The sequence below is a fragment of the Drosophila willistoni genome, unplaced genomic scaffold (genome assembly GCF_018902025.1).
Source record: "Drosophila willistoni isolate 14030-0811.24 unplaced genomic scaffold, UCI_dwil_1.1 Seg531, whole genome shotgun sequence".
NCBI classification, from domain to species: domain Eukaryota; kingdom Metazoa; phylum Arthropoda; class Insecta; order Diptera; family Drosophilidae; genus Drosophila; species Drosophila willistoni.
The window spans coordinates 1,000,857-1,015,468 of NW_025814459.1; the positions used below are offsets into that span (position 1 = coordinate 1,000,857).

General features: G+C 44.4%; 1 protein-coding gene across 1 annotated transcript; it reads right to left on the bottom strand.

Annotated features, from left to right (window-relative positions):
• Positions 1 to 4,993: 4,993 nt before the first annotated feature.
• On the bottom strand, positions 4,994 to 13,844 carry LOC124461527. Its single transcript, XM_047013026.1, has 2 exons — positions 13,625 to 13,844; positions 4,994 to 5,967 (listed from the first exon to the last, which is right to left on the bottom strand). Exon 2 carries the CDS (start codon positions 5,931 to 5,933, stop codon positions 5,067 to 5,069), a length of 867 nt encoding a protein of 288 aa, XP_046868982.1. The 5' UTR covers positions 5,934 to 5,967; positions 13,625 to 13,844; the 3' UTR covers positions 4,994 to 5,066.
• Between the last annotated feature and the right edge of the window lie 768 nt (positions 13,845 to 14,612).

Consider the following 14,612-nt stretch of genomic DNA (forward strand, 5'->3'; position numbering starts at 1 on the left):
TCCATAAATAAGGAAAACGCCTCTTCCTCAGTGTACTTAGTGCGGACTAAGATTAGTTGGGTTGGAATCCTTTCCTTAATCCTATGTAGTCGAATAGAACTGGCGATCTGCACAGCTTTCGTAATGCTCGCCTTTGCCCTCTCTTGTTCCTTTTCATACTTTGAAGAAAGTGCTTCTGAAAGATGCTCCGTTGTAGTGCTTTCAGTAGCATCCTGAAGCTTTCGTTTCCTTGTAAACGTTGAACAATCTTCCACATCTTTATGCGGCCTTCCTCTTCCTCGGCTAGTTGATGTATGATCATCTTCGTGCTCCGAATCTACGAATGTCGTATACTCCCTAAGCCAAACTTCATTTTTTTTACGAAATTTGCCAGATTTCTGCCGCTTGCGATCCATTTTCGCCTTAAGTTATATTGTGTATATTTAATTTTCAACTTAAGCTCCGTACTAGCGTTTTCGAATGAAACGCTCATCTCCTTTAGCAATCCCATTTCAAAATCATTTAAGTTTTCACACTCTTTGAATACTTTCAAACGAGAGGAATAAGTAGCTCTTTATGTTATATTTTTTGAATTAACTAGGTAGAACGAAAAATCGGTATTACCCTTTTTGTATTAATTAGGTAAACAACTTAATATTTACATCCAATTAGGTGAACGGAAATAAAAACGACCAACCCACAAATAGGACAAACTTTTCATCATCTTAAATAACATTTACCTGTCTTGTCAGGTAATTAGCAATTTATCATTGTAGAAAGGCATATATGTAAACAGGTAGTATTTGCAAAACAGCATTACGCAATGTTATCATTTAAATACAAAGAAGCTACAGGCCAATACGCATGCGCTCTTCTTCTTCCTTGGGACTATATACATCTGATAGGTAAATATTTCACCTACCTAGTTATTCCATCAAAGTTCTAAAAATGCCAATATTTAGTACATTTTTTTAACGCTTCTAGTTCAATAACTATTTAAGTAATTATTAAAATCGATTGTTCGATCGATCGATTGTTGAAATCGCCCAATATTCAGTTTTAAAGTTGCGATTTTTTTTTTTTTTTAAATTATCATTTTTTCCTTTTTACTAAAAATGTCACAACTTTGGGCGCCTCTAGCACCCATGAATCTCAACCGATTTCAAAAATTTTTCATAATCTCTGAAGTATTTCCTATCGATTGCATATATAATTTTTGCCAAACGCGATCATGAAAAAACGTATTTTTGCAACGCTATCCGAGCAGAGGCCCAAGTGTGCGTCACTAGACGAGAGAGCGCTCGCGGAGATTACGCTCATGATTGAGTCGACCAACTACGCACACATCGCCAAATCCAAATCAGCGAAAGAGGCTTGGGATACTTTGGCGCAGGCGTTTGAGGACAGCGGACTGACTCGGAAAGTAGAGCTGCTTAAAAAGTTGGTACAGTTAAACCTGGAGCAGTTTGATTCGACACAGGAGTATGTCAACGAAATGATTATGACTGCCATTAAGGTAAACAATGCTGGGCTTTGCATAAGTGACGAGGTAACGGCATCACTAATGCTAAGAGGGACAAAGCAAAGTTAAATAAGCGTTTTGGGAAAACAGTTATTTGCTACACATGCGGTGGTAAAGTGCATAAGGGAGTATGTTCCGAATTTGTGCGGAAATCTGTTATCTGTAAGCCAAATGGCAAAAAAAGGGAAAAGGCTTGTTTTCGAAAAGAACCATTGCTACATCTTTGAGAAAAATATTTTGAAAGCCACTGGCTATCTGCAAAATGATCTGTATCGACTGAATTGTGAACTGCCAAAGGTAGAGAAAGCCTTGGTCGCAATAAATGGATTCGAACTATGGCATCGTAGGATGGGCCACTTTTCTGACACAAAATTACAGCTGGTAAAAGAAGCCACCGATGGTGTTGAATACTCTGTTAATGAATCGTGCCGGGATAAACGCATTGTGTGCCTTAAAGGAAAACAAACTTGTATGATAAGCAAGCAGCCTGGAACCCGTGCCGAAGGTCTTTTAGATCTTGTCCACTCAGATGTGCTTGGACCATTGAGACAAGTCCTTTTCTGGTGCAAGATTTATGCTTGTCTTCGTTGATGATTACTCTCGGAAGGTGTTTGTGTACTTAATTAAGGAGAAGTCAGATGTAGTCAGGAAGTTCAACCTGCAGAATGCAGGTTTTCTGCATCAGACTTCAGCGCCGTATAACCATGAGCAAAATGGAGTCGCTGAGCGGATGAGTCGCACACTCCTGGAGAGAGTGCGCTGCATGTTGCTGGACTCAGCATTGCCCAACATTTATTGGGCCGAAGCCGCTAACACTGCAGCTCATATAACTAACCGAATGCCTTGTCGTGGAAATAGCTCATCTCCTGAAGAACTTTGGACTGGATCTAAGCCAAACTTAAAGTATATGCGTATATTTGGTTGTACAGCATTGGTTCATATCCCAAAGCAAAAGCGTGGGAAGCTAGATGCTAAATCTGAAGAATGCATTTTTGTAGGATACAGCGACACTTCGAAAGCATATCGTCTGTACAGGAAATCTGATCGTAAGTTTTTAATAAGTAAGGACGTCGTTTTCATCAATAGTAATTGCAGAGACTCAACACAGCATTTTGGCGAAATGGGCACCGTAGAGGAAAATTGCAGAGACGGTAAACAGTCCCTGGAAGCAGAACCTTTGTATCAAGAAGACCTGTTAAAGCAGTCTACGTCAGAGTTTGAGTCGTAGAATACGGATACAGAAGAAACGGTTGATGCTGAGGAACTAAAGACTACCGCTGGGCACGTTCCAGATGCATTTGGTGTTCGAAGATCAAAAAGGATTGCGAATAAGCGGGAAGAGCATCACCTATGTTGTGTAGTCTCGCAAGGTGACGACCCACTAACAGTAACAGAGGCAATAAAGTCGAAACTAGCAGATTCATGGGAAGACGCAATGAAGTCGGAAATGCTCTCTCACGAATTTTAATTAGTGTTATTTATAACACTTGGACGCTAACGGAATTACCAAAGGGCAAAGTGGCGATACAGTCAAAAGGGGTTTTTAAAACAAAACGAGAATCTGGGAACTTGGTGCCTTGCTATAAGGCAAGACTTGTTGTTTAAGGATTTTCTCAGAAAAAGGGGATTTGACTACACGGAGACGTTTGCACCAGTCATGCGATACACTTCCATGCGAGTGCTGTTTGCTGCAGCTGCTAAGTATGGGTTGACAATTTATCAACTGGATGCTGTGACAGTTTTTCTTCATGCATCAGCCTGAAGGCTTCGACGATCAATCAGGAAAAGTCTGTCGCCTCAATAAATCGCTCTACGGTTTTAAGCAGGCAAGCAGAGTCTGGAATGAAATGCTGAACAAGGTTCTACTAAGCTTTGGTCTTCAACGTGGCGAAGTTTATTAGTGTGTATACCATTACGTAACTGGATCCATCATGGTATATGTGGCAGTATATGTTGACGATATATTAATTTTCAGCAACAACAAACAAATGGTAGCTAAAATCAAGGGCGAGCTATCGCAGAAATTTAACATGAAAGATATGGGCGAAGTTTCGTCGATTTTGGGCATGCGTGTTCGACACAATAAGACCGAAGGCACAATAAAAATTGATCAATCTAATTATATTGCAGGAATTCTAAAAAGATTCGGAATGGATGATTGCAAAGCAGTGTCAACGCCGGTGGATGTCGCACAAAGTCTTTCAGCTGACATGGCACCCAAGTCTGAAGCCGACATTGAAGATATGAAGAAGATTCCGTACCTAGAGGCTATTGGTTGCCTACTAAATGCTGCCCAGAACACTCGTCCTGACATAAGTTTTGCTGTCAACATGTTGAGTCGCTTCTCTTCCAATCCAGGAGTGGTTCACTGGACCGCCGTTAAACGTGTGATGAGATATCTGAAAGGAACTCTCAACAAATGCATTACATATCATGCTACTGGAGATGATTTAAAAGGTTTTTGCGATGCTGATTGGGGCGGAGACCTCGATGGAAGGAGATCAACATCAGGATACATTTATGTACAACAAAGTGGAGCAATATCGTGGTGTTCCCAACGGCAGAGGACACTTGCACTTTCCTTTACAGAAGCAGAATATATGCCAGCAGTATCTGCCATCCAAGAAACCCTTTTGTTAATGCGCCTGCAGAAGGAACTTTATCTCATTGATACCAATAAGATCGTGCTATGTTGTGACAACAAGAGTGCGTTGCACATCATAAGGAATAATTCATTTTCTCCAAGAACGAAACATATAGATATAAAAGTCAAGTTTATTAGAGAATGGTTGACCAATGGCTCTATCCGAATAGAGCACATTCCTACCGAGGACATGCCGGCAGATGCACTAACAAAACCAGTCCCAGCTTCTAAAATAGCGTTGTTAGGATCCATAATGGGGTTAACCTAATTTCTTAATTAAACAAAAGAATTGTCATTATATATTGTAGTATACTTTTAAGGATAGGATTAGGCCACATACTTTTAGGGATAGATTATAAGTAATTAGAACTTAAGCATAATGTCTAGCTTTAAGTACCGTTAAGGACACTAGCCATAAGACCCATGTAAATGTTCTCTTATAAATACCGGGCTTGCGGCCCCAATAAATCACTTCAAGTCAAACCTTGCCTTCGCCTACTTCAATATGTATTATATCATATTATATCTGCCTGATATTCAATTAAGGGGGTATATTGAAAAGTACTTTCTATCTGGCAACTCTTAAACCCTGTATTCGTAGGGGGGTTGAATTTCCTAAGTAGGCAGCTAAATGAATTTTTTCCTTAAAATGTCTTCCTTCAAGAAATTGGGCACTGCAGCAATCTCACTTCAATGTTCTTTTTTATTCACTTGTAAGTTTGACACTAAAACTAGCTTAATTAAGAGCAGGGCACCAAGCCCCGCTTGGAGCGAAGTGTGGGGAGTTCTTTCGTGGGGAGAGCGATGGGCACCATCGGGAGAGCGGCGCGAGGTGAAAGCTTCCGCCTCCTTTAACCCTTGTGTTGCCCGGTTGGGCATAAACATGCTCCCCCCCTTGCAGGAGTGCAAGACCCAGGCAGTTTAATGGCACGCTCCGGACAGGGTCCAGCCAAAAACTGTGCGCATCGCAATCGGCCGCCCGCCAACCCCAGGTAGACTCCCTTCTAGCATGACCTCCGTGATCACATCCGCGCCCAGGACCAGAGACACTGACGACGGTCGGTAGAACGTCTCATCCGCCAGGACGATGCCCTCAAACTTTTTGGCGATCTGTGGGTCCACCGGAGCGCTTGGAGTGCGGCAGCACAAGCCATCGACCACCTTCAGGATCGCCTCCAATCGCCATCCTTCACTGATTGGGGACCGGATCACTGCTGCCACCGCTTTCTCTGCCCCTATATTGACGGCTGTCAACTTGAAGGCCGTGGCCAATGACGTCGCCATCGACGATACCGCAGAACAAGGGTCCACCAGGGCCTTCACGTCGAAGGTTTTTCCCTCCGTCTCAATGCGCACCATCGCCGTGGGCATCAGATGCGGATTGCGGTGCTGCAGCAGTGTGGTCAAGGTCAGTTTCGGATCGGAGGCTGGCGTTGGCGCGACCCTTCGTCTGGAGGACTCGGGGGTGACTCGGCGTACGACGGAGCTTGGAGTGCGTCGACGTGGCTGTTCATGGAAGTGAAGCAGCGTGTGGTGATCCTCCTCACAGATTCGGCACTTATCACCGCTTAAGCAGCTTCCTCCGGAATGTTGGTGGGCCAGGCAATTGGCGCAGTACTTATTCGCCAGCACTGCCCTCATCCTCTTCTCCACGTTCAGCCGCAGGAAGCGACGGCATCGCTTCAGAGGATGGATTCCGCGACAGACTCGGCAACGGAAGGACTCAGTTCCTCGCGAACATCTGCGCTCCTCTTTCGATGCCTGTACTGAACGCGGTCTCGGAGCCATGGAAACGGGATCTAGGTTGACGAATATCAGGAAGCTGCCGGGACAAATAATGAAGAAAGCGGATTAATGTAGGACGATAAAACACATATTACTACTGGCAGCTCGGCCCTTCTTCCTTGGGAGGAAGGACCAAGTGCTGGACGCTACTGTAGTTTTACGTAATGGGTTTGAATTCTTTCTTCTGGAGGAAGAAAGATCAACTTTGCGACGGGACGCTTCACAATACCGCGAGCGGTAAGCAGTTCGACGACGCGGACATTGCCGTCACTGCCAGGGTGTGTCTGGTGGATTCGCCCGAGACGCCATTCATTAAATGGAAGATTGTCGTCTTTGAGTACCACCAGATCGCCCACTTCAAGATTTTTAGAAGGGAATCGCCACTTATTGCGCTTATGTAGCTCCTTCAGATACTCGTCTTTCCATCGGGTGCAGAAATGCTGACTCACGGCCTTCAGACGCTGCCACCGGTTAATGATAGACGGTACCTGATCCTTGATTTCAGGTTCCGTCACGGATAGCAATGGACCGCCAACTAGGAAATGGCCTGGGGTCAAAGCTAAAGAGTCGGTGGGGTCTTCAGACATAGGAGAAATCGGCCGCGAGTTCAAACACGCCTCTACCTTAGCCAGCAGCGTAGAGAACTCTTCAAAAGTATACCTTTGGTTGGAAGTGGCCTTGTAGAACAGAGTTTTAAAACTCTTAACTCCAGCCTCCCACAACCCTCCCATGTGTGGTGCCCCGGGAGGGATGAAATGCCAGGACAGATTCTGATGGCTGTAGTGGGATAATATTTTCTGCTGGGTAGAATTTAGGAAATCTTTTTCAAGCACTCTGGATGCACCTACGAAGTTTTTCCCGTTGTCGGACTGCACTTGCTGGGGACACCCTCGCCTCGATACAAAGCGAGCGAATGCTGCCAGAAATGCTTCGGTACTCAAATCCGAAGTTGCCTCAAGGTGAATGGCTTTGGTGGAAAAGCAAACAAAGACACACACATATCCCTTTGATATGCGGCAAGCGCGGCCGGTGAAACTCTTGATGTCGAAAGGACCTGCAAAATCTATACCGGTGGTCGTGAAAGGACGTGCGAAAGTAGTTCGCTGGGCCGGAAGGGTGCCCATTAGCTGTGATTGCAGCCTTCTTTTATAAATCACACAGACTTTGCATGAATTGACCACCGATTTTACTAGATTCCGCAGTCTTGGAATCCAGTATCTCTGTCGGATGAGACGGACTACCAGTTGGCTGCCCCCATGGAGAGAGATCTGATGCGTGAAAAGCACCAACAGCCGGGACAACGGACTTACTACTGGCAACAGAATGGGGTTACGCTCATCGTAACTAAGGGCCGCTGCTTGTTGCACGCGCCCACATGCTCGGATCACACCTGATGCGTCAATGAAAGGATTCAAATTGAGAATGGTGCTAGACGTGGGCAGAGATTTCTTCTGCTGTAGACACCGATGTTCCGTCGGAAAGTAATCACGCTGAGTGACTCGGATCAACGCCTGGAGTACTTGATTGATCTCGCTAGAGGTCACCTCCCCGGAGTAATCGTTTGGCAGTTTACGACACCTTCTGCCGAAACGGATCACATATGCTATCACTCGTAAGGCACGTGCCAGATTGGAAAAACGAGATAATATCTCGTTGGCTGGCTTAGCGATCGCGACGTGGACCTTCACTACCCGCTTCTCCAAGGCAGTGTCTAGTGGGAGTGGTGTCGCTCGCTGCCAGGACTCTTGTGGTTCCCGTAGCCATGGTGGGCCGTGCCACCACAAATCCTTGTGTACCAATTCCTGCGCACTCAGGCCGCGGCTAGGGAGATCTGCTGGGTTGTCCTCTGAACGAACGTGATTCCATGGGGCGTCATTTGTTGCCGTCACAATCTTTGCTACCCGATTTGCGACAAACGTTGTCCATGTGCAGGGTGGCTTGTTTAACCACGACAGTACGACGGTGGAATCTGACCAATAAAAAGCCTCCGCATTATCAACTGGAAGTTGCGGAAGAACTGCAGCTGCCAGTTCCGCTAAAAGTGTAGCTCCGCATAATTCAAGGCGGGGCAATGAAACCGTTTTAACCGGGGCGACTCTAGATTTCGCTGCAAGAAGGCAGCATGATATGCCTTGGTCATTGCTAACGCGCACGTAAATTGCGGCACCATAAGCCCGCTGTGACGCATCGCAAAAACAATGGAATTGGATGTCGGAATTTGGGTCATGAAGAACCCATCGTGGAATTCGGATCTGGTCAAGGAAGGAGTAGCTCTTTGTAAAATCCTGCCACCTGTGATGGAGTTCACTGGGCAATTGATCATCCCACCCTAGCTCTTGTAACCAGAGCTCTTGCATAAACACCTTGGCTTGAATCACAAAGGGAGCCAGCCAGCCAGCGGGATCGAATAGCTTGGCGATCTGCCCGAGGACTTCTCGCTTAGTATAAGCTGACTTGACATCTTGGGGTGAGATGACAAAATAAAACTCATCCGTAGTCGCTTTCCATCGGATTCCCAGTGTTTTCGCTGTGCTGGCCTCTTCGATGTCGAGGAAATCAGCATTCAGTAAATGACTCTTTGGAATACAACTGAGCACGCTCTTCACATTCGATGTCCACTTGCGCAAGGGAAAGCCAGCTGAACCAAGAGCGTCTTGAAGTTCATTGACCATTGCGATTGCCGTTGTTTCATTATGAGCCCCTGCCAGGACATCATCGACATACATATAGGACTTGATAATATCGCTAGCCAAAGGAAATTTGGATTGTACATCACTTGCGAGTTGCTGAAGTACTCGGATGGCTAAGAACGGAGCACAGTTAATGCCAAACGTGACGGTATTCAGCTCGTAATCACCAAGTTGCCCCTCTTTATTTCGGAACAGGATCCTCTGAAATGGCGTGTGGATTGGATCGACCATAATTTGGCGGTACATTTTTGTGATGTCGGCATTGAAAACTACTCGGAAAAAACGCCACTTGAGAATCTGAGTAGTGAGATCGGACTGAAGTACCGGACCAGGGTAAAGTATGTCGTTGAGACTTACTCCGTTGGTGGACTTGCTAGAGGCGTTAAAAACTACCCGTACCTTTGTTGTGGTGCTGTCGGGCTTGAAAACCGCATGGTGTGGCAAATAAAAATTGTTATTAGTGCCGTCAAATGGAACCTGACGCATGTGGCCCAAGTCCAAATATTCTTGGATGACGGCGTCATACTCAGTTTTTGCCGGAATATTTTTAAGGAGTCGGCTTTCGTTTTTTAGGAACTGAGCCAATGCCCCTGGTCTGGAATGACCAAGGTTGATGTTGGTTGGATCTCGAAACGGAAGTGAGACCGTATATCTCCCCGCAACATCTCTTCTTGTGGTCTTCTGGAAATTGACCTCGCAAACAGAGTCAGAATCTTCTACCGGTTTGCCCGGTAGATCCTCCACCTCCCAAAACCTTGTGAGAAGAGTTTCAAGTCCCTCCTCTCTGCTAACTGCGACCCTCGTGGTGAACGCGGCACATGAACTGACGGGGACCCCTTGCAACGGGCCTGAAATGACCCAACCGAATCTCGTCTCTTGAGCCATTAAAGATCCGCACACTTCGGTCTGGATGCCGGAAAGAGTCACCGCTGGTATTACATCAATGCCAAGGAGTAGATCGATCTTTGCCTTTAATCTGAAGGAGGGGTCGGCTAGAGGAATATTGGGCATTCCTTCCAGTGTGGCTTGGGCTATCGTACATGACGGCAAATCATCAGCAACTTGGGACAAGACAAACGCTTCTATCTCGATCTGGACTGGAGGTCCATGCGATGACCGAATGCTTATGTGACAGACCTTCAAGGTTCTATTGACCTTTCCGTTAATGCCTGTCACTTCGGCCCTGACAGTTTGGAATGGTAACTTCATGAGTCGGAACATTCTTTCGGATATGAAATTGGCTTCAGAAGCCGGGTCTAATAGCGCCCGTGAAGCATAAGTAGTGCCCTTGTGCCAAAAGTCCACGATCGCTGTACCTAGCAACTTATCTCGTGAGGACCTTGCCTCAGAGGTAAAGTAAGTCCGGACAATATTGTGCGAACTGGGCTGAGCTGGGACCGACGTTGGATTATTCTCCGGTCGGGCGTCCTTGTGCAAGAGCGTATTGTGACGCCCCTTGCACGTGAAGCAATTGTGCTGACTCGGACAATCTTTTACTTGATGTCCTCTTGCGAAACAGTTCAGACAAAGGGACTTTTTCTTTATGTATGCCACCCTCTCTGGCACCGTCATCTGAAGGAAGCGGGGACATCGACGCACCGGGTGATTCTCCTTCATACAGAGATCACAGGATTTTGGTTTGGTGGTCACCTTGGCTTCAAATGTATTAGCCTTTCGGGTGGCTGGAATCGGATTTCGTGGAGGTTTCGATGTGGGAACCGAAATAGCCATTGCAGTTGTATTTTCCACCGCTTCGAGCGTACGGAACCGCTCAGTGAGGAAATCGTCCATCATTTGCCACTCTGGAATGGCAGTCTTGTCTCCCAGAGATTGCTCCCATAATGAAAGGGTATTCTTTGGCAATTTGATGGAACAGAAAAATACGAACATGCCTCCCCAAGTGGTTACTGGCAGGCCACAGTGCTCAAAAGCGCGAATGGATGCCTGCAGAGCATTCTGATGATCCTGTAATGCTTTTCCGGACTCATGGGAAATTTGAGGCAGGTCAAGAAGTGCTCGGAATTGGCTGTTCACGATAAGTCGCTTATTTTCGAAACGCTGTTTAAGTGCATTCCATGCCGTTTCAAAACCATCATTTGTAAGCGGGAATTTTGCTACAATGAGGTTGGCTTCACCCCTCGTTTTCGCTAGGAGATGGTACAGCTTTTCAACAGGGGAAATTCGCGAATCGCTTATGTAGATGGCTGTAAACAAGTCACGGAACGTGGGCCATTTTAAATAATCTCCCGTAAAGACTTCTGTGTCAATGGGTGGCAATCGACAGCCTCGTTCTGCTGGTGCAGAGGTAGGCGCATGACGGTTCGGAGGAGTCGGAGCAGACCTTTCATGGATAAGCTCGTTTAATCGAGCCGTGCATCGCTCGTAAACTTGATAGCATTTGTCATATTTAGCTTGGATGGCTAAATCTTCAGAGTTATCGTCTTTACCATCTATGAGTGCCTCGCATTTCTCATATTCCTGCTCGACCTTCTCCCACAACGCTTGAACTCGATCACGACGGACTTGGAGCGTAAATACGCTGACCTCGGACAGTGACGTGACGTGGTTGTCGACTTCAAACTGACTTAGTTTATCGCAAATGGAACCAAACTTCTTCAAAGCCATGGTGGAAGCAGCTAAAACCCTTTTGGTCTCGGACCGAGTGACTCTTGGGGCGGTTACCAAAATCTGTGGAAGTGGTACCAATGATTTGACCTCTTTTTGGCTTGCTCGTCGTGGCTCTGACGTGGCTTGCTGAAAGGTCGTGCTCGATGGTGCGGACTTGAGAGTTAGTGGACTAGAGAGGGTCTGAAATGCTCGGGAAGGAGGAGTAGTAGGGCTGGTACTCCTCTGGCGCTGACCTGGAGCAGCAATTGAGGATTTGCTCGGGGCTGCAGTGTTCTCAGCTGCTTTCTCGTCTTTTGACGGGCTCGTGCTCATAACCCCAGAGAGTGGCGGTTATAAAGTGGTGAGCTGGCTTGGCACGGCTTGAAAATTAGCCAAAAAGACGAACTGGAACGTTTGGGAAAAACTGGAACACTACCAAACCACTTGAAGAACGGCTTTGAAACGCCTTGAAATAGATTGAAAAAAAAAAACCAGAAAACGAGCTGGTACGTTTGGAATGACTTGGAACACTGCCAAAAAACCCTAGGAACGGCTTGGAACACCTTGGAATTCAAATATAACTACAAAGATGCGACTTGGAGCGGGTGGAAACACTTTGGAATTGAAATCGAACCAAAGATAAGACTTGAAACGCTTGGAAACACTTTGTAATTGGAATCTAACTCCAAAGATACGACTTGGAACGTGTGGGAATACTTTGGAATTGCAATATAACTCCAAAGATGCGACTTGGAACGTGTGGGAATACTTTGGAATTGCAATAGAACCAAAGATACGACTTGAAACGCTTGGAAACACTTTGGAATTGGAATCTAACTCCAAAGATACGACTTGGAACACGTGGGAATACTTTGGAATTGAAATATAACTCCAAAAAATACGACTTGGAACACGTGGGAATATTTTGGACTTGAAATGTAACTCCAAAAATACGACTTGGAATACGTGGGAATACTTTGGAATTGAAATAGAACTCCAAAAATACGACTTGGAACACGTGGGAATATTTTGGAATTGAAATATAACTCCAAAAAATACGACTTGGAACGCGTGGGAATAGAATAAACAAAAACGCGGAACACAAATTTTTACCAATTAAATATTATTCGATTTTTTTCCTCAACGTGACCCTTCAACCTATATACCCCACAAAGTGCCTGCCAACCTAGGGTATACAGCACAGCTACTTTTGGTCGTTTGCTTTGTGCCGGTCTTTGGCACATGAGCTTGCAGCTGTGCTGGTATACTGCAGTTAAGCGGTACTTATGTATGCTCGTATGTATGTATGTATATAGGCTGCAAGGGATAGCGGGATTTGTTCGCGGTGGTGGAAAAATATATTTGTGTGCGAAAAAATTAGAAATTTTGTGGAATGTATATGTATATGGATATGAATATATATATGTAAAATTTTATGTATGGAAAAATATGTATATATATGTATGTGTATGGATATGTATATATATATGTAAAATTTTATGTATGGAAAAATATGTATATATATGTATGTGTATGGATATGTAAAATGTTGGAGTATATATATATGTATTTAAAAATTTCTTTTTCTCTTTTTTCTTTTTTTTTAAATATGAAAATATGGAATGGCGATATGCAGAGGTGTGAATGGATCGGATTTCTTTATATAAATTAATGTTTTTTTTTTTTTTTTTTTTTTAATATGATTTCTTTTGCTGTGTCTAACCGATATGCCCCCAACTTTATAGGGTGTCTGGTCACCAGAAATGTCTAAGTGTGGCTTTTATATGTGAGAGGGTGGTTCACTTTCGTTTTTTTTTTTAAAAATCTTTATTATTTGTATTGAAAATTTTCTTCTCTTCGTTGAAAACCACCTTTCACTGCGCGCACACTTTTCCCAGGAGTGGACTGTATTTGCACAAAACCTTTATTTTTGGATTTAATGTAGCACTGGATATGTTTGTAATTTTTGTCACATTCACACACTCTGCTTGCATATACATATATATCTTATATGTAGGAGATCACTTTTTTCGTAGGTTTGATTCACTGCATACATACATATGTGTTAATATTTTTTTGAAATTGCGAAAAAATATATATTGGAAATAGGCAAATAAAATATGGCGCCTTATATACTTGGCCTATATATGCCAAAGTGCGAGAAAAAAAACTTGAAGTGGGCGAACCAATATGGCGCCTTATGTACTGGACACATATATATGTATGAAAATTTGGGGACCAAAATTTTCTCTCCTTTGAGGAGGAAAAATTTGCGCGAAAGTAATTTTTACTTGGATTAGGAGAATCAATGGCAACAATTATATGTATGTGAGTATGGGTACGGATGCTGGAGGCATGTACATGTACTCATATACCTATAATTTGCAAAAAAATTACTTAGCTTGAAATATGGATGAAATTCCACCGATGCTAGTGGTTCGAGAGGATCTTAGTATCCGGCTCGAAGGACCAAATGTATTCGTAGGGGGGTTGAATTTCCTAAGTAGGCAGCTAAATGAATTTTTTCCTTAAAATGTCTTCCTTCAAGAAATTGGGCACTGCAGCAATCTCACTTCAATGTTCTTTTTTATTCACTTGTAAGTTTGACACTAAAACTAGCTTAATTAAGAGCAGGGCACCAAGCCCCGCTTGGAGCGAAGTGTGGGGAGTTCTTTCGTGGGGAGAGCGATGGGCACCATCGGGAGAGCGGCGCGAGGTGAAAGCTTCCGCCTCCTTTAACCCTTGTGTTGCCCGGTTGGGCATAAACTCTTAAACCCTATATTTGTACCATTTCTAATTACTCATTAAACAGTCTTCTATCATCTTGCAAACTAAACACACGTCTTTTAATAGATCCAAATGCCCAATACAAGCCTCTGTAAAATTAGAGGAACACCTAAAGGTGTTAGAGGAATGGCTAGCAACCTGGCGTATCCGGTTAAAAGAGCAGAAATGAAAACATGATAACAGTACAAACTCTTAACAGAAGAAACTGTCCAGCTATAATGCTAAATAACGTACCAGTTCCTCAAGCCGTTGATGTCACTTACCTTGGCATCCACCTAGACAGAAGGCTAACTTGACGCAAGCACATCGAAGCAAAAAAATTACAGCTTAAACTAAAAGCGAGTAGCTTACATTGGATCGTGAATGCTCGTTCCCCCCTACGTCTGAAGTATAAAGTCCTCCTATACAACTCCTTACTGAAACCCATCTGGACTTACGGTGCCATACTATGGGGGAATGCAAGTAGCAGCAATGTCGACATCATAAAAAGGGCGCAGTTGAAGATTTTAAGATCAATCACTGGGGTCCGTGGTACATACGGAACGACAACATTCAAAATTATCTAAATATACCTAGCGTAAAATCTGAAATAGGTACT